We start from the raw sequence: 26,054 nt of genomic DNA on the forward strand, positions 1-26,054 counted from the left end.
TAGATCTATTTTGTTATAGTTACGACATTGTTTATCGGCCCGGGAGGGAAAACCCTGCTGCAGACACCTTCTCTTGGGTCTACTGTTCGGTGACAATCAGTCGGGCTTTGCAAGACCTCCATGAGTCTCTGTGCCACCCGGGGGTAACCAGAATGGCACATTTCGTGCGCAGCCAAAACCTTCCCTATTCTATCGAAGATATTAAACAAATGAATGCTTCTTGCCCCGTTTGTGCTGAACTAAAACCCAGATTCTATGGCGCCGCTCCCGGCAGATTGATCAAGGCCACTTCTCCCTTCGAGAGACTAAATATCGACTTCAAAGGACCCCTGCCGACCGAGACAGACAACAGATACATATTCACTGTTGTTGATGAATACTCAAGGTTCCCATTCGCATTCCCGTGCTCGGATATGACCTCGGGCACTGTCGTGAAATGTCTCTCTGACCTCTTCGCCATGTTTGGGAAACCTTCGTACATACATTCAGACAGAGGGCCGTGTTTCATGTCGGCCGGGCTAAAACAGTTCCTATTTGAGCACGGCATAGCAACTAGTCGAACAAGGGGTTACAACCCACAGGGTAATGGGCAGGTGGAACGGTATAATGGAGTCATTTGGAAAGCCGTAACCCTGGCGCTGAAATTGAGAGGACTGGGCCCCGAGCGGTGGGAGGTTACCCTATTCGACGCTCTGAATTCCATACGCTCTTTGCTCTGTACGTCCACCAATGCTACTCCTCACGGACGAATGTTTACTCACCAACGACGTTATGTTGATGGCCAATCAGTGCCCAACTGGCTAACCTATCCCGGAACAGTGTTCATGAAGCGCCCGGTACGACAAAGCAAGTATGAACCAATAGTGGAGGAGGTCGAACTCATCGATGCTAATCCTGAGTATGCTCATGTTAGACTTCCTGATGGCAGGGAGACCACTGTGTCGGTTTGCCATCTGGCTCCCGCAGGTACTCCTCCTGCAGGTACTCCTCCATCTGGTACTCCTCCCTCTGACATTCCCTCCCCAGGTGTTTTCCCCCAGGAACTCCACCCGGGAATTGTAGCGACGGAGCTGCCGCGTTCCACCCGAGAGCGATCGAGGAGTCATCCCCGGCACAAGTCGAGGCTCCCCAAGAGGATCGGAAGCCTCCCTCAAGTGAAACCACCATTTACTCCCGGAGAGGTTGACGGATAAAACCCCCTCGCCGACTCGATCTATAAAGGGGATTATCGGCATCCCTCGATAGCACCTTACCATGCTCCTATAACTCAAAATAATCCTCACTGCTTGGAGTGTATGCTTCTGAAGTTTAAATAGTTCGCGCTGCTTGAAATGTATACTCCTATAGCGTTGAAGTAATCATGGTGCGTTAGTTGAGCCTCGAGTTACATTTTAAAGACGGGGAGAATGTGATGAATTGAAGGATGTGACGCGTGATCACACGTCACGTGGCTCGCACACGGGACAGATAAAACCGAGATTCCGCGCGGTCGGTGGGATTGTCCCTGGGGCATTGTCATTTACGGCGGTGGTTCACTTGGTGCTCGTTGAATGGTAAGAATTGAGAGTATACCGGACTCCATGCTAATTGCTGATTTATTTTGCGGTGATCGACTGCTCGTGTATACCTTGCTGCACATGTACTCCTTGCTGCACATGTATTCCTTGCTGCACATGTATTCCCTGATGTGTCTGTAGAACCGGCTTCAATCAAGTGAAATAAAGCCTACACTCCGAAGGTTTTTCCCTCGCATTCATTTCAAATATATCTCTAAAACTAAGAATAATATAAATTTAAGCTCCAAAATCGAACTTACAAGCAGTTCCATTTTTTGCTAATTACCCACTTTAAATCCTCTTTCAAAGAATGCTGTTTTAAGGTAAATATTTGTGTTTGTCATTTTTTATTTACTTGATTCATGTGTACATTTGCATATGTGTGTGTAGATAAACTGTATTACCACAATGGCATTTGGCATCGGAGTGTGTTGTTGGTTGTTGGTCATTGGTTGTTATCTCCATATAGGGGTTTCAGAATGGAACGGAGCCCTCCCAGGTCTCAGTGTCCACCTCGTATGAGTGTGTGTTTGTGTGTGTGCGCACATGTGTGTGTGTGTACGTGCAAGTTGCTGCTGTCTGCTATCTCCACATGTGGGTGGCTTTCAGGAGGTGAAACATAGACCTACCACGTATCAAAGTATCCACCTCTATATGAGTGTGTGTATATGTGTGCAACATATGCGGGTTTCAAAAAGTGAAGTAGAGCCCTCCTAAGTCTCAAAATATTCGTGTGTGTGTGTGTGTGTGTGTGTGTGTGTGTGTGTGTGTGTGTGTGTGTGTGTGTGTGTGTGTGTGTGTGTGTGTGTGTGTGTGTGTGTGTGTGTGTGTGCGCGCAAGTTACTGTTTACTGCTATCTCCACATGTGGGTGGGTTTCAGGAGGTGAAACAGAGACCTACCAGGTGTGTGCGTGTGCGTGTGCGTGTGTGTGTGTGTGTGTCGTTGATTGGTATCTTCATATGAGAGTTTCAGAATGTGGAATGGAGTCCTCCCAAGGTGGGTTCAAAGTATCCACCCTTCATTTCAGTTTGGGGTCACGATTCATGGACCAAGCTGTGAAGTTTTCTGTTCTCAAAGCTTTGTGCTGAGGGCTCTCTTCAGAATCGTCGCTGAGCCCCGGACAGCTTCCAACTGTAGTTCGTTTGTAATAATATTCCCAGGACTGGTTATTAATATCTCTGTGAGGTTCTTTGTAATCATTCCCATAGCTCCAACTTTGGCATTCTTCCACTTCCAGGATCTTTTCACTTCCTTCTTGGGGTCTTGGGATTTGGTCATTTTCTTGATTTCTGTATTGTTTAATCCAAAATCACTGTTATTAACACCTCTCTTAGCAATGCCTTCTTCTCTCTTTTTTGTACCCAAGTATGATATCTGGTTGCAATGCTTTGTTTTCGATGTTCACACTCTATGGGATCATTAGGTCCTATGTGAGCGGTAGGTACTTCCATGTTTTCACTCCTTGCTTTTGGTTCATGTTCCCACATATTTTCTGGAACTGGGACATCAAAGTTTTTGCAGATGTGCCAGCGGTTAACTCTACAAACTCTGTTGTGTCGTTGCATGTACAGCTGTTCTGACATGAGGGTTTTTTTGTTTTCGGCCATTAAGCATAACATATCACTCTCTTTGCTCACGCCACCTCCACCCCTCACCTATCTCTGTTTTTTTTTCCCCTCCTCCTTCCCCCTTCCCCACACTCTCACTGTCTGTCCCCTCCTCACTCCCCACTCCAAATAAAATGCAGCACTTTCCTCCCACACCTCTGTTGCTCTGTCTGTCTGTCTGCCTCTCTCTCTCTCTCTCTCTCGCACCCCTCCCTCCCACAGTGTATTGCAACGTTTCATTAGGCATCACTCTCCCCACCTCCAACCCTCTTCCTCACCCTTTTCCCCTTCCTAGCTTCCCCTACTCCTCGCTTCCCCTCCCCTCCCTTCCCTCCTTCCTCTCTGCCTCCACTCTCTCCCTCCCCACCCCTCTCTTTCTCCACCCCCTTCCCTTCACACCCAGGTCAGTGAAGCGACTGGTTGTATTTGCTAGTAAAGAAAAAAAAATGTAATTAAATAAGCCTGTTAATCATCTTAAAAAGGGGTGTTTTAATTAACCGAAACACCCAATTTTCATTCATGTACTTCCTTGAAGTTCCCTTAGTATGCATGTGAAGTTTCAGACTACTAGGTTTCATGGTTTTGGAGTTCTGGAGGACACACACACACACACACACACACACACACACACACACACACACACACACACACACACACACACACACACACACACACACACACACACACACACACACACACACACACACACACACACACACACACACACACACACACACACAGACATTTATTGGTATAGATGGAAGTCGTTGGGGAGAGGAAAGGAACATTAATGAGAATAGAAACGATTAAGCATAAGAATGGAGGATGACCTGAGATAGTGATGCACTGTAAACTTGGTTCACTGGAGGGAATAATGGATTTAACCAACTGATGTAGGAGGTTCCACAAGCATGAGAAGAGAGGAACAAAGCAATGGAGCTGAGTTTCAGTGTGATGAATGGCCTGATCTCTATTACAAGGGACATTTTCACAAAAGCAGATCAGGTAACGTTAAAGACTGTTCGAGAATTTTTATCAAGCATATATTGCCCAGTCAGTGCAGAAGCCTTATGGTGATCCTGCGTTGCTGACATCACTTGAACATTTTTCTTGGCCTTATAAGGGGTTCAAGCACTATTTCGAGAATATCAAAGAAAGTTGATTTTTGAGTTTGTTCTTTACCGTTACCTGACCCGCTTTTGTGAAAATGTCCCATAATACCAAGCTTGTACACTAAAAACTCGGCTCGCCATCATACGATCCCAATGAAACTGCTGTGGCACTTAGCGGACATGCCGACAATGTTTGGGAAGTCTTGGCGTTCCATAGTACCACTTGCATTTTGTACAATGCGTATTTTTGTCATTCCCCGTGTACAGTCTGTCGTCTACTACCAGCTATGTTGTTCTACTATCCCGTGCATGTGCATGGGTATCGCTAGTATAACCTTATAAGCCTTGCAGAAATACCTCGAGTCCAACAAAGGATACTCCAGATAGCCGATTCAGTGACACTAATGCTGGCTGGAAGGGTCCTCATTTTGTAGGGAAAACCCACCCACACACTACTTAATGGGATGCGATCCCAGCGAAATGACCACCAACATGTCTCTGTCTCTGTCTCTCTCTCTCTCCCCCCCCCTTTTTTTAAGCGTCCTCTGTATGTCGATATATTCTGGCTCTCTTGGTATGGATGATGTAATTTATAGAAATGTGGCTCTTCTCAAGGGTTGCCCATGGTCTCCAAAGCCTCAACCTGTCTTGGCCAGCCTTCCCTTGCCTGGATAAATATTTGCTCAACCAAGCATTGAGTTGAAGTTTTTTATTGAAAAGTTGAACAGCGAACCCTAACCCTAACAGCAGTAAGAAATCCATAACAACAATAACCTAAGGAACATGGTAATGTGATGGCTGTGGTGAGACAGCTGTTTAAGGAGGTGGTTTTACATTCTTCATGAAGTTTCAGCAATGTAAGACAGTAAAACATTTGTCTTGTTTTGTGGTCGTATAGTCTTGCCACAATGTTCTTCTCAGTCACGACATGGCCCATCGACTTGTAGTCATGGTATGATGATGAAAGTTACACAGTACATCGACCTATCCTTGCTATTATGATATGTCTTGCTAATTCCAAATTTCCGGATTTTCCAGACTCGTAGATTTTCCAGAGTGTAGACTCAAAGTAAGGAACCCCTGAAATTGTCAAAATGGAGAAATCAGAGCTCCAAGCTGTGATAAAGTACCTGCATATAAAAGGCTAGCCCCCCCAAAAATCCATATGGATATGGTAGCGACGTTAGGGGATGATGCTCCTTCGTATTCCATGGTAAAAAAAAAATGAGATTTCCGCTGGATTCCGTGTCCGCCCTAAATTGAATTTTAAATGATCCAATAACCTAAGGAATTTTTTGTGTGCACCATTGTATTCCTTGACCTCAAAAACATGGGTGTAGACACCAAGATTTTGTCTCTAGCTATGACAGCAGCTGAGATATGCGCAAAATTGAAATTTCGGTGATTTTGCTGGCGGCCATTTTGAAAGTGACGTCATACAGGTAGTCCATCCCAATTTCGTGATGGTGGCATCCACTTTTCATGTATGGGAAGGTCTAAGGAGTAAAATAAAACAGGTCTCGTACTGTCCTGGGGGGGGGGGGTGAACGGGGGGTCAATCTGGCCCATGGACTACAGTGTACTGGAAATCGGGACATTGCTTCACGCCACCTCCACTCCAGTGTTAGTGGAGTGGAGGTGGCGTGATGCAGTATGTATTACCACAATGGTAATATATATTCCACGTGTTGGTCGAAAATTATATAAATTTATATTATATATAGATATATAATATGCTACTGATTGCATCATTGGTTCGGGACACGACTATGCCGCTTTTTAAAAAATATATATATATGTATATATATATATATATATATATATATATATATATATATATATATATATATATATATATATATATATATACATATTTTTAAAAAGCGGCATAGTCGTGGCCCGAACCAATGATGCAACGAGAGAGAAAGAGAGAAAGAGAGAAAGAGAGAAAGAGAGAAAGAGAGAAAGAGAGAAAGAGAGAAAGAGAGAAAGAGAGAAAGAGAGAAAGAGAGAAAGAGAGAAAGAGAGAAAGAGAGAAAGAGAGAAAGAGAGAAAGAGAGAAAGAGAGAAAGAGAGAAAGAGAGAAAGAGAGAAAGAGAGAAAGAGAGAAAGAGAGAAAGAGAGAAAGAGAGAAAGAGAGAAAGAGAGAAAGAGAGAAAGAGAGAAAGAGAGAAAGAGAGAAAGAGAGAAAGAGAGAAAGAGAGAGAGAGAGAGAGAGATAGATATAGATATAGATATAGATATAGATATAGATATAGACATAGATATAGATATAACAATAATAATTACATCATGAACCATTCCACTAAACAAATCAAAACACAAAAATTCTCATTTTCGGAAGACTAAGATTATCTTGTAAATGGGGAGACAGCTTGGGATTTAAATAGCTTCAGATGCGCACCTTTGCCCCATGGTCAAGGTACACAGTCCAACAAGACTGTCCCATTAGCAGACATGTGCACCTCTATCCGAAGGCTGAGGTACACGGTCCATCAAATACACACATCCTAACCCTGAAGGGTCAGAATGCATGGTCATACAATTGGACCGCTCCTCAATAGTTGTAGATCCCCATGACAGCGAGGAGCGGAAGCTCCCATGACAGACCCCTCAGCCCATGACATGACCCCTCAGCCCATGTTAAGTCAGCCCATGCCAGAGTGAACTGGTCAAAACCCTCAAGACATTAAGTCGAGATCAGACCCCATTACAGTCACAGGTATCAGGAATCAAGTGCCACATCAGCGAGTACCCCGTGCATTCTGACCAACAAGCAGTGTGGCAGGCATTTCCTTGGTCAAATTCATCACACTGAAACCTCGTTCAGTCAACAGTTGATATAGGTAAAGAAAGACAGCCTCAATTCACACCAAGACACAAGAGGATAAAGGTCTGCCATTGCATTGCCATGTTAAAAATTGCAAAAACCTCTTTTCAATTCATGCCTTTACAACAGACAAGACTCGTTTGAACAGCTTCCATTCGGCATTAACACTCATACGATTACCAAGGCCTGCATGATCTTTAAAGTGATGCACCACACGAAGGGTTCTTTGTCCCACATCTCTGCTATCGTGAGGGAATGCCGCCTTCGCCTTGCAATATGAAGAACTGGCAAAGAAGTTCCATTCTGGAGGCCTGAGGAACCCCGGAGAAGGGGTCATCATCCCCTCACAACCCTTCGAGACATCATCGAGAAGAACTCCAGCTTGAGTGGCATTGATTTAGTCAAAGCTATGTTTCATCGAGACTCCTGAAAAATCTAATGTTACTATGATAAGTGGATGCCAAAAATAAATAAATAAATTTAAAAAAAGATTATAGGCCTTCTGCTTCGGGGATTTTTTCCACGTGTTGGTCGAATTGGCTGTTGCCGTTTCCACCTCATTCAAGCGAAGTTTTCCGAACTTCTCAACCTGGATTTCTCCCAATGGCAAATTCCCCCTTCTGGACTTGGTAATGACAGACTTTCCTGCAAATGTCTCCTGCTCTTCTTTTGCTCCAATTGGTTCATCTGATCATATGCTTGTGAAAGTCAACATCTTTCTGGCAATTCTCAGAGCTGCATCAATGCTGGAAAGTCTGGCAGTTCACTCAAGCAGATTGGCTGGAACAGCAAGCAGCCATCTCCATTCAAGACTGGTCTCCCATGTCTACTGCCCCTGAGATTAACTCAGCTTGGGAATTCTTCCACAGAATATATATATATATATATATATATATATATATATATATATATATATATAGACATATATATATATATATATATAGATATATATATATATATATATATATATATATATATATATATATATATATATATATATATATATATATATATATATATATATATATATATCTCCGCACAGATCCATCCCATCTTGGCTTTAGTTGGCCTACCTTTCTTCCTACCTATGGTACACTGAATCCTGTGGTGGGGCAGTTGATCTGAAACACTTTCTATTCCTGGAAAGCAAACATGACCGAAGGCAATCTCAGTGCTTTCCACAATGCCTGCAACAACTGTGTCCACTCTCCGAAGAGCCTGAAAACAAAATCTTCCCAACCTCATGATTGAGGTTTTAAACGTGTTGGTCATACCCAGGGTCAGGTCATAGGCACAAGGGGAAAAAAATCCCCCCCCCGCCCCCCTCTTGTAGGAGTGAAAGACAACTTGTCAATGCTCCCAAAGGGAGCGGGTGCTTCTCCTCTATACTATAAATGTGTGTGTGTGTGTGTGTGTGTGTGTGTGTGTGTGTGTGTGTGTGTGTGTGTGTGTGTGTGTGTGTGTGTGTGTGTGTGTGTGTGTGTGTGTGTGTGTGTGTGTGTGTGTGTGTGTGTGTGTGTAAGTTCCAGGCCCCTCTATACTGTTAGACCCCTTCACACTCAGAGACCCCTAAATACCCTAAGATGGTTTATAACTTTAAGACCCCTTAAGTCTCTTAAGAACCCTGAGACTCTTAAGACCTCTATGACCCTTTAAGACCCTTTGAGACCCCAAAGATTCTTAAAACCCCAAAGACATTTAAAGACTACCAAGATACTTAAGATACCCAAGACACTTATGACTCCCCACCCCCCATGACTATGAAGACCCCCAAGACCCTTAAGACACTATAATACCATTTGACTTTATAATCCTAAGGGCCCTTTTAGACCCTTTATAACCCCAAGACCTCTGATACTCTTTGTAACCCCAAGACCCCTGAGACTCTTTAGACCCCTGAGACCCCTAGGACCGTTATGATCATGTAGACCCCCAACTCCCTTAACTCCCGAAGACCTCTAAAACCCATTAAGACCCATAATACCATTATAGCCATCCATCCATCCATTGGGACCATACTCTGTGCAGAGCGTTGGTGCTGCCTAAGCAGTCTCCTTGGCTATTGGGTGCAATACTGGACGGGTCGCCACTCCGACACAGGATACCAGCATGCCGGCACTCATTTTGCCGACCTTGGAAGGATGACAGGCCGAGTTAACCCCACCTGGTAATAATTCAGCAGCCGAGCAGGATTTGAACTCAGGACCATAGGATCCCAAGCCCACCACCATAATCATTAAGCCAACACCAGGCATATTATGACCTTTTAGACCCTTTATAACCCCAATACCTTTGAAGAGCCCTAAGAACCTTTATATCTCAAGACCCCAAAGACCATTCAGCCCCCCCCTTAGACCCTTTAAGACTCGCAATACCCTTAATACCGAAAAAGCCCTTCAGATCCTTAAGACCCTGATAGTGCATCAAAGTCGACGATGATGAATTGTGCTGCATTGACAAATGTCATGGCGTATTAACTGATTAACATCGGGCTTTCATTTTAGCTTTTTGGTGAATTGATCATGTGGATGGGGGAAAAAATTCGAACTTTTTCTTCAAATTTCAGTGCGTTGAGCAACTTTTTGCTCGTGCCAACATTCATCGATATAATTATTCAACACAACTTAACGATTTGGCACCGGAATGTTTCATTCCCCAGATGTGTCCAAAGAAAGTGCACGACAGGCCGTCATGCCTCATGGCCTATTGCTGGGTCAAGGTTCAAACACAGGCTCAACTCAGAGGTGAGTGCACTGCACACACCTATCAGGCCTAAGCTATCCTGCCAGCCCCCAGAGAATGTCTGGAATGTAAATCTTGTGAAAACAGTTGATGCTGTAACAAACACAGGGAAGCAATGTAAGCTCATGGTAATGTGATGGCTGTGGTGAGACAGCTGTTTAAGGAGGTGGTTTTACATTCTTCATGATGTTTCAGCAATGTAAGACAGTGAAACATTTGTCTTGTTTTGTGGTCGTATAGTCTTGCCACAATGTTCTTCTCAGTCACGACATGGCCCATCGACTTGTAGTCATGGTATGATGATGAAAGTTACACAGTATATTGACCTATCCTTGCTATTATGATATGTCTTGCTAATTCCAAATTTTCCAGACTCGTAGATTTTCCAGAGTGTAGACTCAAAGTAAGGAACCCCTGAAATTCAGTCAAAATGGAGAAATCGGAGCTCCAAGCTGTGATAAAGTACCTGCATAAGAAAGGCTAGCCCCCCCAAAAATCCATATGGATGTGGTAGCGTCGTTAGGGGATGATGCTCCTTCATCGTCCATGGTAAAGAACTGGGTAGCTGAGTTCAAGAAGGAGCACAGAAGATGAACACGGATAAGGTCGTCTTGTTGAGGTGGCAATGCCAGAAATTGTGGACCAGGTGAACGAAATAGTGATGAAAGATAGACGAGCAACCATTAGAAACAGCAACCAAACCAAAATAAACAAAGGTAAAGAAGGTGTGCTGCTTCGCCGGGACAACATCTCTCCACACACAGATCAACTTTCAGTGGCGACTGCTGCTTAGCTGTGGGTATGAACTTCTGCCACACCCATCCAACTCACCAAATCGAGCCCCATCCAACTTCTATTTGTTCCCGCACCTAAAAGAAGCTCTGCAGGGGAACAGATATAACAATGACAATGCTTTAATGACAACTGTAGATGACTTCCTTGAGTGGTTCGCCTGTCTATTCCCAAAGGGATGGGAGAGCCTATTGTAATCTGTCTGTGCCGGCGAGTGCATCAGTGTGTGTCCACACACACAGAGATCTATTTTAACATAGATTGTTCATTTTCAGATTTAACCAACCAGTAATATTTATACCCTGGAGAGGGTCTGCATTGTTGAAAGTTGATTCTGTTTTTACTTTCCTCTTCATGTTTTTTTCATGGCTTATTTTCAGTTGATTGTGATTGTTGCTCATTAATGACGAACGAGCCTTGTTATTTCGGAATAATACATCATTTCCTGAAATGAAAAAGCAATCACAGAACCTCGGCCTAATATGAGTGTCTTTCATGGTGTTTTTCCTAAATTTTGTCTCAACGTTTATATGAACCCTTTGATTGTCGATGAATATGAAGATAACATCAAACCTTTTTATATTGCTTCTTTCAGTGTTCTTCAAATGGCTTGTCCTTTGAGCACCTTGCCCAAGATGAACCTGCAGCACATCATCGAGAGATGTTTTTCTTTGGCTGTCCTAAAATTTTGGGATTGCCATATTTCCACAATATTCAGAGCCTGATCCTTATAGGCCAAAACATAACAAAGATAGGATTGAAGAGTTGTACGCACATGGAAGAGCTCTAGATTTCAGATGCCATCTTAATGGTGAGAATGATCCATCTGTAGGAATTTGTTGTAGTCATGCAATCTAAATATAATGGAAATAAATCTAATGCAAATGTACAGTGGCATGCAAAGATATTCACCCCCCTCTAAAGTTTTCAAATTTTGATGCCACTTGAGCTTATCTCATGATGCTTTCAAATCAAACTTAACATATACTCTACCAGTCAAAAGTTTTAGAACACCCCCAATTTTCAGTTTTTACTGAAATTTAAGCAGTTCAAGTCCAGTGAATAACCGGAAATAGTACAAAGCTAAGTGGCAAACTGCCAGAGGTTAAAAACAAAAGTTTAGGTTACCAAAAACTGAAAAATAAGGTAAATTTCATAGTTGTTAAAAAAGGCCCTTTTCAGGGAACAAGTAATCGGTTAGCAAGTGCAGCTGTTCTGCAGCAATGGAAGTAAATTAAGCCTTGAACGTTGATGCAAACAATTCTCCAGGTAGCCAAACTTTTGTTGATTAGTTACCAACCCTCTGTCTGTATAAAAGCAGTGTTGGGACAGACTGTGTTTCTACACCTTCCAAAGCATTATTTGAACAATATTGCACTGCAGGAAGTAGTATAATGCGATCATAATGGTGAGAAAAAAAAACAATTAACAAAGGAAGACAGACAGACCATTATAACCCTTAAAAGTGTAGGTCTTTCCTTCAGAGAAATTGCAGAGCCAAGGTGTCAGTGAGTACAGTTTCCTACATCATCAAAAGGCACTTGGAAACTGGAGGAAACTCTGACAGGAAGAGGTCTGGCAGACCCAAAGCCACAACACAATCAGAAGACAAGTTTCTGAGTCAACAGCTTGCGTGATAGGCGGCTCACAGGACAGCAGCTTCAAGCACAGCTTAACACTGGTCGAAGTAAGGAAGTCTCAGTTTCAACTGTGAAGAGAAGACTTCGAGCTGCAGGTTTGACAGGTCGAATGGCAGGAAGAAAGCCATTGCTAAGATGGCAAAATAAAAAAAGAGGCTTGCCTGGGCCATGAAGCACCGCCAGTGGACTACTGAAAAATGGAAGAAGGTTTTATGGACCCATGAATCAAAATTTGAAATCTTCGGTTCATCACGCTGGGTTTTTGTACGCCATCGATTAGGCGAAAGGATGGTTCCTCAGTGTGTGACACCAACTGTCAAACATGGAGGAGGAAGCGTGATGATCTGGGGCACTTTTGCTGGATCCAGAGTTGGCGACTTGCAGAGTGACTGGCACCCTGAACCAAAAGGGCTACCACAGCATTTTGCAGCACCATGCAATACCCTCTGGTCTATGCCTAGTTGGTCAGGGGTTCATCATATAGCAAGATAACGATGCAAAACATACCTCCAGGCTATGTCAGAACTACCTTCAAAGAAAAGAACAAGATGGTAGGTTTCAAATCATGGAATGGCCAGCACAGTCTCCAGAGTTAAACCCCATCGAGTTGGTTTGGGATGAACTGGACAGAAGGGTGAATACAAGTGCAACACATACTGTGGGAACTTCTGCAACAGTGTTGGGAAGAACTTTCCGAACAATATTTGATTTCCATTGCAGAAAGAATGCCATGAGTATGTTAGGCTGTTATATCTGCAAAAGGTACCTACTTTGATGAGTCAAAATTTTAGATTAAATTTTGTTCAACAAAACGATTCCATGTTTTCTTTTTTTATCTGCAATTGTTTATTTGTTCTCTGCTTTAATTTCAGAGTACATTGAAACATTAAACTGCTTAAATTACAGTAAAAACTGGAAAAATGGGGGTGTTCTAAAACTTTTGACCGGGAGAGTAGAGTCTTCGCAAACTACTCCAAAGTGATAAAGCTAAAAAATGCAGATAAAATATGAATAAGTTATATTATCAGTGAAAATCAGATGATTCTCAGTTGCTTAAATATTAAAACCCTTTGCCTAATTTATCCTAAATCATTTCAGGAGCAAATTTTGTGTTTGAAAGGTTACAAAATAAGTATAATAGGTTTCACCTGTATGTAATCAAGGGTTTAACTTGAAAATTAAACTCCTCCACTCATCCAAGGAGTTTTAAGGTGAAACTCACTTGGTCAACCAACAAGGCAAACATGAAGACCAAGGAGCTTTCCAAAGTAGTCAGACATTAAGGTGGTGGAGAAGCACCGTTCAGGAGAGGGTTATAAGATTTCACAGTTACTCAATATCCCTTTGAGTTCGGTGAAATCCATCATTAAGGAGTGGAAGACGTATCATACTACCCAGACTTTACGCATGTCAGGTCGCCCATCCAAACTCAGAAGCCGGGCAAACAGAAAACTGGTTCAGGATGTCACTGTAAATCCAACAATGACTTTGAAAGATCTGGAAGGCTCTATGTCTGAGATGGGGGTCAGTGTTCATCAATCAACAATACCCATTTCCTTCACAAAGCTGGCCTCAATGGACAAGTGGCAAGAAAAAAGGCATTACTGAAAAAGACGCATCTATAAGGTCATATGGAGTTTGTGAAAAACATCTTACTGGTACTGCAGGCATATGGAGAAAGGTTTTGTGGTCCAACGAGACAAAAATTGAACTTTTTGGTCTAAATTCAAAACGTTACGTCTGGCGCAAGTCTTACACTGCACATCACCCAGTCAACACCATCCCTCCTGTCACACATGGTGGTGGCAGCATCATCTAATGGAGCTGCTTTTCATCAGCAAGGACTGACAAGCTTGTCAAGATAAAAAAAAAAGGACAATGGACAGTGCAAAGTACAGGAGAATCATTGATGGAAACCTGCTTGAGTCATGAAACTGAGTAGGAGATTCACATTTCAGCAGGACAATGATCCAAGGCACAAAGATAAAGTCACACTGGAGCGGATGAATAAGAAGAAAATAAATGTTGAGTGGCCCAGTCAAAGGCCTGACTTGAACCCAATTTAACATTTATGACGAGACTTGAAGATTGCAGTCCATCGACGATCCCCCATCAAACTTGGCAGAACGAGAGCAATTTTCATGTGAAGAATGGGCAAAGATTTCACCATCTCACTGTGCAAAGCTGGTAGAGACCTACCCAATAGGACTCACAGCAGTCATTGCTGTAAAAGGTGCTTCCACCAAGTACTGTCCTCAGGAGCTGAATACTTTTACAACCAGTGAATTTTAATTTGTACATGTTTTTATAGGTGTTCCTGACATGTAACCTCCTTCAACTACAAGTGTTTAGTTTGATCTTGTCAGTTAGGAATAAAAAAGTTCATTTGGAAAAGTTGTTTCTGCAGAATCTGTAATTCATCTAAATGTTGCGTTATTGGGTATGGGGTGAACACTTTTGCAAGCCACTGTAAATGCAAGTCTAATTTTTCAACATGATCAGACACAGCAAGACGACCTTGATGTAACAAATCAAAGGGAATTGTGGGTTTAATTAACTAAATATTTAATGGCATTATCAATAATAGATATAAAATTCAAAATAACAGGTACAATTACAGAACTGGTTTGTTGTTTGCTATATATGGAAAGCAATAATGTCACTGGAAATTAATTAATTCATTACTTAAGTTATCCTCCAACAAATGTGCTTTCCTTTCGTTTTAAGCTATAAAACTCATACAATTATTTTAATTTTTTCCTATGGATATATCATGAAGTTAGCCTGGTGTTGGCTTAGTGGCTCAGGTGGCGGCTTGGGATCCTAGGGTCCTGAGTTCAAGCCCCGTTGGCCGCTGAATTAATATACACCAGGAGGTTGACAGCCTGTCATCCTTCCGAGGTCGGCAAAATGAGTACCAGTGGACTGGTAAGTGGGACACTGCATCAGCGGCATGGCCGCGTCCCAACCAATGATGCAACCAGCAGCCACAGGCTGCACTCGATAGAAAGAGAGAGATCATGAAGTTGAAACTGATTCGTTTCCTCATCTGAATTAGAAGTTCATGGGCCAGAACAATTATTTGTCAATACCAAACAATGACATAAAAATAATCATGTGACTAACATTCATTGTCCAGTTGCCACGTAGGATGCTTGTTTGAGCAACAATACCATGTCAGACACTCATATTATGCGCAAGTTCTCAGATTTGTTTTTAAAAGATTGATTACTCCTAAATAACCAGGCTCATTAATAAGAAGCAATTTTGTGAGGGGCGAGGGGGGAGTCCTGTAGCTTGGCTGTGCCCAATTTTTGACCCATCATACATAAGTATAATGACTAAAGAATATACTTTGAGAAAAATACAAGGTACCGTTTCTTCTGATGATCTTGAAGGCCATTTTGAGGTCATGGAAGGTCTCGGAGCGGGGAAGGGGGGCTGGTGGGGCAGCAATAGTGTATTAAGACAATATTGTAGCAATCAATCAGAAGATGAACATATAGCATATCAAAATAAATGTTATCATGTCTGCTTCGCAAAGAGCATCAGAAAATGGTTGATCATTGTTGGATTTACATCTTGATGATTTAGATAAATAACTATTTGGGTTGAAATGAGTCATTAATGGTGTAAAAAATTAACAAGAAATTCTCACAAGACGTGGTATTGCTACATAAATGCCACACCATAAGATCAAAATGGTATTCCTTGATATTTTTTTCTTGTACACAGTAACATTCATCATACCAGCAAGCTGCCCGGACCCACACGGGATGGAGCTGGCAAAAATGTGAATGGCGTCTTCTGTCATCATGCCAGCAAGCTGGGAACAACAATTCACATTCATTGCCACATCTGATGAAATTAAAATTCTCTAATGGTGGTAAGGTGCTTCATTTGAAACTGTTCGATATATGTAGCTTTTTGATGCCTCGGGTGTGTAATAAAAAAAATTGTATCGGTGTCAAAGTCAGTGACCAATTGCAAATTAATAGTAGGTTTCCAATTCCAATTGGCAAAATCACTCATTGTCCTCATCCTCATGCTCTCCATCCTCATCCACATTATCACACTTATCAACACTCACTGCCTTTTCCTGTAAAATAATCTCACATTTGTAACATTCTGCCTCAGAAGCACACATTTCAATGTAGGCCACATTGCCCTTCCCACAGGGGCATGAATGACATTGTAGCACATTTGCTTGTACTACAACTGCTCTTCACCAATCTAATGACAAGTACAGGTTCTGGAAGCAAGTTTCAGGTGACCAGAACATCATGGCCATCTTGTAGTTATCACTTATATTGTGCTGGTGAATGAGTAAGACTTGATTTGCTCTTAAATCATTAGCCCATATGCCAGTAATGGGCTTTTATGCCATGAATGTTTAATGTGGCATCCAGTGGAGGTAGTTTCTTAGCCTCTGCCTGATTTTCTGTTGTTGAAGAGCTGCCATTTGAACTCCATGTAAACGAGACTTGAGCATGGATAGAGTAGCATATGTTCAAACACCTTCAGTCCGTTGTATGTATTTTGTGATTGTATCCATTTTGCCGAGCCAACCAAAGGCTTGAATGACGTTCTGATTTGCTTTTACTATGGTATCCCACACTACTTTAGCTTATCCTTTTCTGCAAATCCGTGAAGAGAATCTGAGCAGGTAAAGGCATGAAATAATGGAAAGAACCCTTGTAACTTCTGCCCCAATGGTGTCAGATGTGAGGTTGACAGGCACAAGATATTACTTGTCCCGTATACCAACGATCATAGCCTGGTGTTGTCTCAGCGATTAACGTGGCTGGTTTTGGACCTTAGGGTCCTGATTTTGAGCCCCTGCTCTACCGTTGAATTAACACCAGGTGGGGTTGACTCAGCCTGTCATCCTTCTGAGGTTGGTGAAATGAGTACCAGTGCACTGGGGTAATAACCATCCGGTGTAACCTGTGTCGGAGTGACGACCCGGCCGTGACTGTATTCCTTGCCAATGAAAGTGCCCTTGCAACCCTATGTGCCTTTCATGGCGTGAAAGGAATGGTATTATTATTAGTATTATTATTATTATTATTATTATTACAGAAACTGTCATGCATGTTTGCATCCTCAACAATTTATCTTTTCCGTGTACAGCGAGGACAGACAAACATGTCAGTGTGACGTGACATGATGTGAACGATGTGACCTTTGCCAGAGGACACACACACACACACACACACACACACACACACACACACACACACACACACACACACACACACACACACACACACACACACGTACAACAGTCATTGTTTGTGGAACAAAATTTTGTTGTTAAATTATGAAGGACATTTATGTCACAGAGTTTCATTTTATAAACACTATTGCTCAGCAATAACAGTAAATGTATATCAACTTGGTAACACTTGTATGCTTCTCCCTGATAAACTGGCAGATATGGCAGATACCATCAGATATGGCAGAAACTGGCAGATACCATCTTTGTCCACCATGTATATTTAGCTCCCTTGAAAAAGAAAGGAAAAAATGTCCGTTAAAAATCGGACTCTTTGGACAGAAAAAAAAAAAATAATTAAAAATTCACATGTGTACTCAGTACTTTTGGATCACCCTCTAAATACTGAGTGCCATTTCAAACATTTTGTATATGACCTTCCCATGCCAAACTGCTCCCAGCTTGCCAAATGCTCAGTCATCATACCAACCTTCCTCAATAGATGGCAGCATTGTAAGGTACTGCTGCCAATTACAGCTGAACAAAGGACGAAAACACATCACCACGAGTTCTTCACATACCTATAGCATGTGTGGTTATAAAATTTAATGTTCTGTTGGGGAAAACCTCAATAGAGATTCAGCAGCATATGATGGAAGCCATAGGTGACCTTTCGTTTTGCTCTAAAAAAAAATATATATATATATCTATATCCTGTATACGGACGTATAATGCCATCCATGCTGGTCATTGAGGATAGCATAAACACCGAATGCAAAAGTTGCCAACAATCGCGATTCATGGGGAACACGTTAAAAAAAAATTTAAAATATTCTACAGCTGAACCAAAGCATTTCCTGTATTGAGATTACATAGGAAGCAGATATTTCCCTTGAAATTAAGTTCCGTGTATCGGGTGAAAAAACTGGGAAAGAGGACGATTTGTGCAAAATTGGTTCCCGTTTGCTCAATCATGGTCAGCTGGCTGCACACTTGCTGTTGTGTGCAATTGATCGTCACATTGCTGACGTGAGGGTGAGATAGTCTTGGAGTGCATTTTCATGCTGGACAAAACATGGAGGTATTAATTTGATTTCCAGTTGGAGAGACAAAGGGTTGAATGGTGGTCACTCTAGTCACCAAGAAAGGCATCAGAATCAAGATGTCGGGAAGAGCCCGGACAGATGGATTTCAGCAGTTACTCCCCAGGCTCAAACGCAGCAACATGTATAAGGTACAATAACAACATCAAACCGTTTTGTGTTGTTTTCCAATGGCCATCCATGTTAGAGAGACCATGTTATTTTCCCACCATGGCCCTAGCCTGGTGTGGGCTTCATGACTTGGGTGGCTGGCTTGGGATCTTAGAGTCCTGAGTTCAAGCCCCGTTTTCTGCTGGATTAACACCAGGTGGGGTTGACTCAGCCTGTCATCCTTCTGAAGTCGGCGAAATGGGTACCAGCATACTGGTAGAGGGGCATACCATCAGCAGCACAGCCACACTTCCAAGAAATGATAGCTGCCATATGCAAGAACAGAACTGTGGCCGTGTAGTTCTCAACCACCCTGTGCCCCATGAGGATCAGACTATAAATGGGATGCATTATGCGGAGTTACCGTGGAAAAAAAATGTGTCCCACTCTGCATCTTAAGTAACCTGAATTGCAAATGTAATTCATGCATTAATTTGTGTGCAGTGCCTGGGATGATGTGATTCTACTGCATGACAACTCGGCGTTGGATTGCCAGCACAATTTGCAATCGTTGCTGCAGGTGTGAGTTTGGGATGTTTTGATCAACACCATCCTTGTTTTGCTGAGCTGTTGCTGTGAGATTACTTCGATTAACTGAAGATGAAGGAACTCCAATGTGTTTGATACGAGACTGTGGATGATACCAACGAGGCCATGGAGACAGGCATGTGCAGTATGCATGCCATGACCTCTGAACACTGACAATAACGATATTGTCATATTTGTCTTGCCACTCCAATGGAGAAAGTGCATTGAACTTCAAGATCTGTGTGAGGAATAGTAGATACACAATGATATGCGAAGAAACTAGTCGTAGGAGGCGGCCATTCGGCCCATCATGCCTGCGCAACATCAACAATGCACCGATTTTATCCGTTAAAATGACGCAATTTCATTGGGGGAATGAGGGGAGGAATGCGGATGAGACAATGTGGTATGCCCAGGGGTATCCCAAGGGTGGCAAAATAAAAAACTGGGAATATATTTTTTTAATTATTCAAAGAAGAAAAGAAAAAAAACGATGTTTTCTGGGGGGGGGGGCGATTCTTGGGTGCGAAACACACATCAACCACACACCACGTCTTGACGAGACTCCCACATACATGGCATTCCGTACACATACACACAATCACCCATCAATACACAAGCTACCTAAAAGTCCTGCCAACATCCCTTTACCGCACTATCTTCATACCTTTCAGGTACCTATCTAATTCTAATTTAAACTTATCTCCTGTTTCTGTTTCCACTACCTTTCCAGGGAAACCATTCCATGCATTAACTACTCTCTGAGTGAAAGTCCCCTGCCTTGCTACCATCTTAACTCTCCTCTTCTTTACTCTCAGGCCATGCCCCCTGTTCCTATCACTGTCTACTCTGTTGGATAATTCATCTTCACTTATTTTATCTGTACCTTTCATTATCTTAAACATGTCTATAATATCTCCTTGTAACCACCTCCTTTCTAGTGTATAAAGCCGTCTCCTTCAGCCGTTCCTCATCGCTGAGTCTAGCTAGGTCCGGAAACAATATAGTAGCCCTGCACTGAACCCTCTTTTTGACATCCATGTACTTCCTGAGTTGCAGTGACCAAAACTGCACACAATATTCTCGATGTGGCCCTCACTAAATTCCTCTACAATGTTAACACCACCTCTTTTGATAATTAATTGATCCCCTTAATTTATAATTGATCCCCTCTTTTGATTTATAATTGAGCTGATTGAACACCCAGCTGAACATACCATCCGAGGGATGGCACACTCATTGATGTAACATTATTTGCCACACAGTTTATAATGAGTCGAGTAATCGAACCGAGACACGATAGCCCAAAGGCAAGTCTGCTACCTCATACAATGTCAGCCATTTGCTCACCCGTTGACTGCTCGATGAAGTGTATTGAAGAGGAAGATGTATAATCATGTGACATGACTAAAGTTTGTCAACTGGAGGGTTCATAGAACACCTTACCCCATGCAGTCATGAGAAGAGGAAAAAAAACATGGGGAGGGTCTGTGAGTGGCAGATTTGATTGGTCGAGATGATGCAAAATGATGTCATATTTTGTCCAAATACTGCTTAACGGAGGGGTTTTCAAAGTGACAAGAAGGCGATTTGTGTTCTACAGTGTTTAAGTATATAATTCAATTGAAATAAAATAAAGATTTTAACAGTTGTAGAAAAAACAAGCTCGAATGAGCTGAGATCCTCGTCCTCTTAATGATGACGTCATAAAAACGAATATGACGTCATAGTGATGTATCATATGTGCGGAAATTCATCTCTGCTAATGCTCTGTTCGATTCCCGCAAACAGAATTCAAAAAGCTTGCCTTGTTTCGGAGATAATTTTTAGGCGATTTCCATTAGCGGAGATACTTTGACGTCACAACTTTTTTTTCTAGGAGGAATTTTCAAAATTGGAGACCGTTACTGTCTGCGCAGGGTATGTATGTATGTATGTATGTATGTATGTATGTATGTATGTATGTATGTATGTATGTATGTATGTATGTATGTATATATATATATACACATATATATATATACATATATATATATATATATATATATACACATACATACACATATATATATATATATATATATATATATATATATATATATATATATATATATATATATATATATATATATATATATATATGCCAAGTTTCAGGAAGTTTCGATGAAAACTGTAGGCTGCGAAACAAAAAAGGCCACAAGAACAACGTGAGTAAGACTTAGAGATCCTCCACGAGGAACTAAAAAAAAAAACTTTTTTCAAAAGTTTACCGCCTTTGATGCAGCGTCTTTTATAACACCCTATCTAACATGTTGTGGTACTTTAATTATTTGCACCTGTTGTTTGCTTCCTTTCCGATGTTAAAAACAGTAAGTTTCGTGTTTGAAATAATTTTCAATTCTGTTTCCCCGCCAGACAGGCAGACAGACTAAAAAAATTATCTCACTCCTCTCTGCGCATGGTCGATTGGGACGAGATTCCGTACAATTTTCCAAATTCAGAGCCAAAGTACTGCCAACCTGCAGGTTCATGTTCTGATTCATGTTCAAAATACAACCTTCATTTGAAATTCATTGATTCCTCGATCATAAACTGACGTTTGTAGATGACAGACAGACAGACAAAGCGCAACAATTACTTATGTCACTTTTCACTTCTGCGCGAGGGGTAATGATACGACATCTATTATGTTGCTCGGATGACAGAACTTTTGAGATGACCTCTTGAAACATTTTTCAAAGTATATTAAAGTTGAATACAAATCTAACTATATTTAAACTTTTTGCCTTTTCGACAAAATCCTGATCACGACAGAGAAAAAATATTTCGGACAATGTTTTGTATAGTAATACACTTATTTAAATTCGCATTAACATTTTCAAACATTCTTCATTTACAAAATGCATACAAGTCCAATTTTATCAACATCGAATGAACAGCGAGCAGCATAGTCTGGAGCTAGACGTATGCACACTCACCTCTGACCGAGTTACAAACTGCCATCCTGGTGTTTTGCAAGTAGGGCAAGGCTTCAGTGTGTGTGGCATCCCTCAGATGGATGTTAAACTGGAATCTCATCTGTCTGAAGATGAGTCAATAATGGCCTATAGTTCTACCCTCAATTAACTTACCATATATAAAGTTTATTTATTTATTTTCTTGGGGGGGGGGGGTTGAATACTTGCAAGTTTCAACCACTTGTTTGCTTTCGTGGTAAAAGGCTAACATTGTTCCTGGGGTATTAGAGCATCTCATTATTACTGCTATGGTTGGACTTATCTTTTATTGAACAGGTAATTGAAGGTCTTGGAAGCTGCAAAGGACTGAGGAAACTCTATTTATATGGTAATCAGCTCAGTACGATTTAGGGACTTCATGGTCTCGATGACCTGGTGGTTCCGTGGCTGAACTGTAATAGGTTGTGCATGATTGAGGAAAGCATGGAAATAAGAGCTGCATGAAAAGATGGTTTGTGGAAACACATTTTCCAGACGATCAAATATTTTTCTCTGGCATCTTCAGTCTCATGTTTGTGCATTTGCATACTGATGTGTTATTGCTGTAGCTGATGTGCCTCCCAATAATGATACACTCCTGATATAATAATGTCCAGCCTGCCTTCTTGTCAGCCTCCATTGTAAAAACACCTGTAATTCTCTTTGCAGTTTTGGAGAGTTTCTAATCAGTACGAGGAGCAATTTTTACTTAATAGTATCACTTAGCTACCTTTGGAATTTATTAGTCGAACTGTTATTATTAGCCCCACACTTAAAAATAAAAACAGGAGGATATTGCAATTGTCTGTCTGTCTGTTTGTCCGTCACGCGATCTCCTCCCAAACAGTTCAGCAGAAATTTACTAAACTTGGTAGTTATGATCACCACATGGCAAGAAGGTGCAAGAGCAGTATAAGTTTGGCCCCACTCCCTGGAACTCTGGGGCAGGATTAAAAGGTCAAATACCACAAAATTCAATTGTAGGCATTTTTAAAAACACCTTTTAATGAAATGTACATGCAACAGCATTAGGAGACGCATGAAATATGTAACAATTTTTTTGTTTTTGACCTCCGGTTCATGTCCAAGGGGGTGGAGAAACAGGGTCACAGGGGTCAAAAGAGAAGTTTTTATTTTTACACTCAAAATTTGATGTTGGGCCATTGCTGCTGGAACTTGTTGCCATCTTTTAACTTTGCTTTAGATGGGAAGTGTGGAGATTTACGATGGCACGCCATCAACATCGGGATGGCTTGGAGGGGTTAATAATTCAAACTAATAAATAGTTACTTCCAGACTACATGTTTAGCATAAGAGTGAGGTAAATTAATTGAAATGGAACATGCATCAATATTTGTGTGGAAAGCCTGTCGTATCCCCTCTTCATGTTTGGTCTAAAACCGCTTATTCCACAATCCCCTTTAATGTTTTATCCTTTGTAATCTGTCATAAATGTGCTTTGCCTAGTAGCAGCCTTGTGAAACCATCGAGGTGCAAGTATTGGCACAGTTCCACAATTTTGGAACTTTCGGGATGATCTGAGAAGCTTTGAGACGGGACCTCGGCTTGATTAACACTGGGCCCGCCAATGAGTATGGAGTGGGCAGGGCCCAATGACGTCACGTGATGGGGTGAAAGGTAAGGTGTGATGGTCCGGAGTGATGGTCACGGATGGGGTGATGGTCCACAGCATGCACCGGAGCAGCGTGTCGCTGTGTCCACTTTCTGTCGAGACTCCAGTGGCCTCCGTCTGGCCAACCTCCAGGCAAATGCCTGGCCCATCCCCATCTCATTGAGATGCCGAACAACCTGCTGCAACCACAAGGCATGCAGTCGTACTGTTGGCCTTCGCCACTCATGAGGATCCCTCATTGAGAGAATCTGGTGAGCAGGAACACCATCAGGAAAACAAGCCACATGTCCATACAGCCGCAGCTGATGCAGGTAACAAATCTCATTTGAGTCTTTCTCAGCAACTGCCCATTGGACACAAAGCCAGACCAGCTACAGCCAAGGAGTCTCTGAAGAGACCTGGTACCAAAGGAGTTAAGTCGTCATCTCAGATCATTTGTCAGAGTCCAAGTCTCACATCCATCGAGCAAATCTGGAAGCACCAAGGACCTGAAGACTCAGACTTTTGTCCTCCTGGAAAGGGAACCGACAGTGCCACACTGCAAGATCCAGTGAATCCATAACTCCCCAGGCCCGACCCAGACGTCTATTGACCTCCAGCTCACAACCTGCGGAGATATGAATATCACCACCAAGGAAAGTGAATCTCTCTGTGACCTCAACATCCTCACCACAAACAGGTACAGACGAGATGGCAGCATCCAAGATGTCATTGAAAGCCTGGATCTTAGTTTTGACCCAGGAAACCCGTAATCCCAGTGGCTCCGATTCCTCATTCAGTGTCTCGAGGGCCCCTACAAGGACATCCAGTGTTTCCGCAAGGATGACTGCATAATCTGCAAAATCAAGGTCAGAGATCTTGACATTCCCAAGCAATGCACCGCAGCTTGATCTCTCTGACATCTTACCTGAAATCCAGTCCAGGTTGAAGCAAGTGTTGAAGAGTGTGGGGGCCAATAAACACCCCTGGCAAACTCCAGTACCAACTGGAAATAAGTCGGAGATGGAACCACCACACCTCACAGCACTCTCTGCACCAGAGGATAGTTCAGAAATTCAGAAATCAGATTGATCAACTTTTGTGGCAGCCCGCAAAGACCGAGAATCCTCCAGAGGGCATCGCAATTCACTGAATCAAATGCTTTGCAGAGATCAACATCGGCTGCAAGCAGCCCCTGCCAAAAGTCTCATCTGCATTCAGGGAGGACAAGAACAGCAAGGATATGGTCAATCATCGACTTCTTTGGTGTAAAGTCTGACTGCTCTGGACGCTGGTGCTCAAGCAGATGGTGACAAAGAATTATCCTCACAAAGACCTTGCCCGGCGCTGAAAGCAGCATCGCCCCTCAGTAGTTGTTGCAGTCCTGGCAATCACCCTTTCCTTTCCAGAGAGGGATAACGAGGCCCCTTTTCCAGTCAGTTGGGATGATTCCTGTGCTCCAAACAGAGCACAGAACTGCAGGCAACGATACCATTATAGTATTTCCATGAGCCTTAATGCTACAGATCCCGGGGCTTTACACCCTTTCAACTGGTTTACTGCAGCCTGTGTTTCCACAAAAGAAGGTGGTTCACAATTGATTGGAAGGTCAGCAATGGAGAACCTTATACTCCTGACATCCAACTCAACAGCCAGTGGGTCAACCTGGTACAGCCACTCAAAGTAACCGACCCAGCAGGAATTCAATTCAGATTCCTCTGGCAAGAGTCCACCACCCTCTGCTCTAACTGCAGCACATCGAGGGACGGACTGGGAGTTACGCAATGTACAAATTCCTCTGCAAGCAGGACGTGAATCACTTGTACACAGGTGATGCTCTACCCCTCCACAGATTCCTCGTACATAGGCCTCCTTGTCTGCCCTAAGTGCACGCACAGTTTTATGCCTCAGCTGCCTGGACAGCTCAGCTCTGCCACTAAGCCTGGCCCTGCGACTCTGGCGAATGGTATTCAGTGTCCCTTGGGAGACAAAGTTCCTCTTCACCTGATGGTGGGTGCCAAGACACCCACCGGCAACATCAAGGATGGTTGTCTTGAAGGCACCCCACAACGCTTCAGGATTACCCAAAGCACCCAGATCCCCCAAATCCCCACTCAGGTCAGGTTAGGTATGAGAGCATGCGCCGGAGCAGTGCCGAGACCCCACA

At 42.5% G+C, this 26,054-nt stretch overlaps 1 protein-coding gene across 1 annotated transcript in view; it reads right to left on the bottom strand.

Moving 5' to 3' along the window:
• The window catches only part of LOC147023587 (uncharacterized), a 134,023-nt gene extending 117,940 nt beyond the window's left edge, over positions 1-16,083 (bottom strand). The window contains exons 1-2 of the mRNA XM_085889107.1: positions 16,031-16,083; positions 15,656-15,721 (exon numbers count right to left, since the gene is read on the bottom strand). Coding sequence (XP_085745233.1) covers positions 15,656-15,683 — 28 coding nt within the window. The 5' untranslated portion in view covers positions 15,684-15,721; positions 16,031-16,083. The remainder of the gene's footprint in view (positions 1-15,655; positions 15,722-16,030) is intronic.
• Positions 16,084-26,054: the final 9,971 nt, after the last annotated feature.

Source organism: Eptatretus burgeri, chromosome 7 (assembly GCF_056783735.1).
Source record: "Eptatretus burgeri isolate ZD-2024b chromosome 7, Ebu_testis_v1, whole genome shotgun sequence".
Taxonomy (NCBI): domain Eukaryota; kingdom Metazoa; phylum Chordata; class Myxini; order Myxiniformes; family Myxinidae; genus Eptatretus; species Eptatretus burgeri.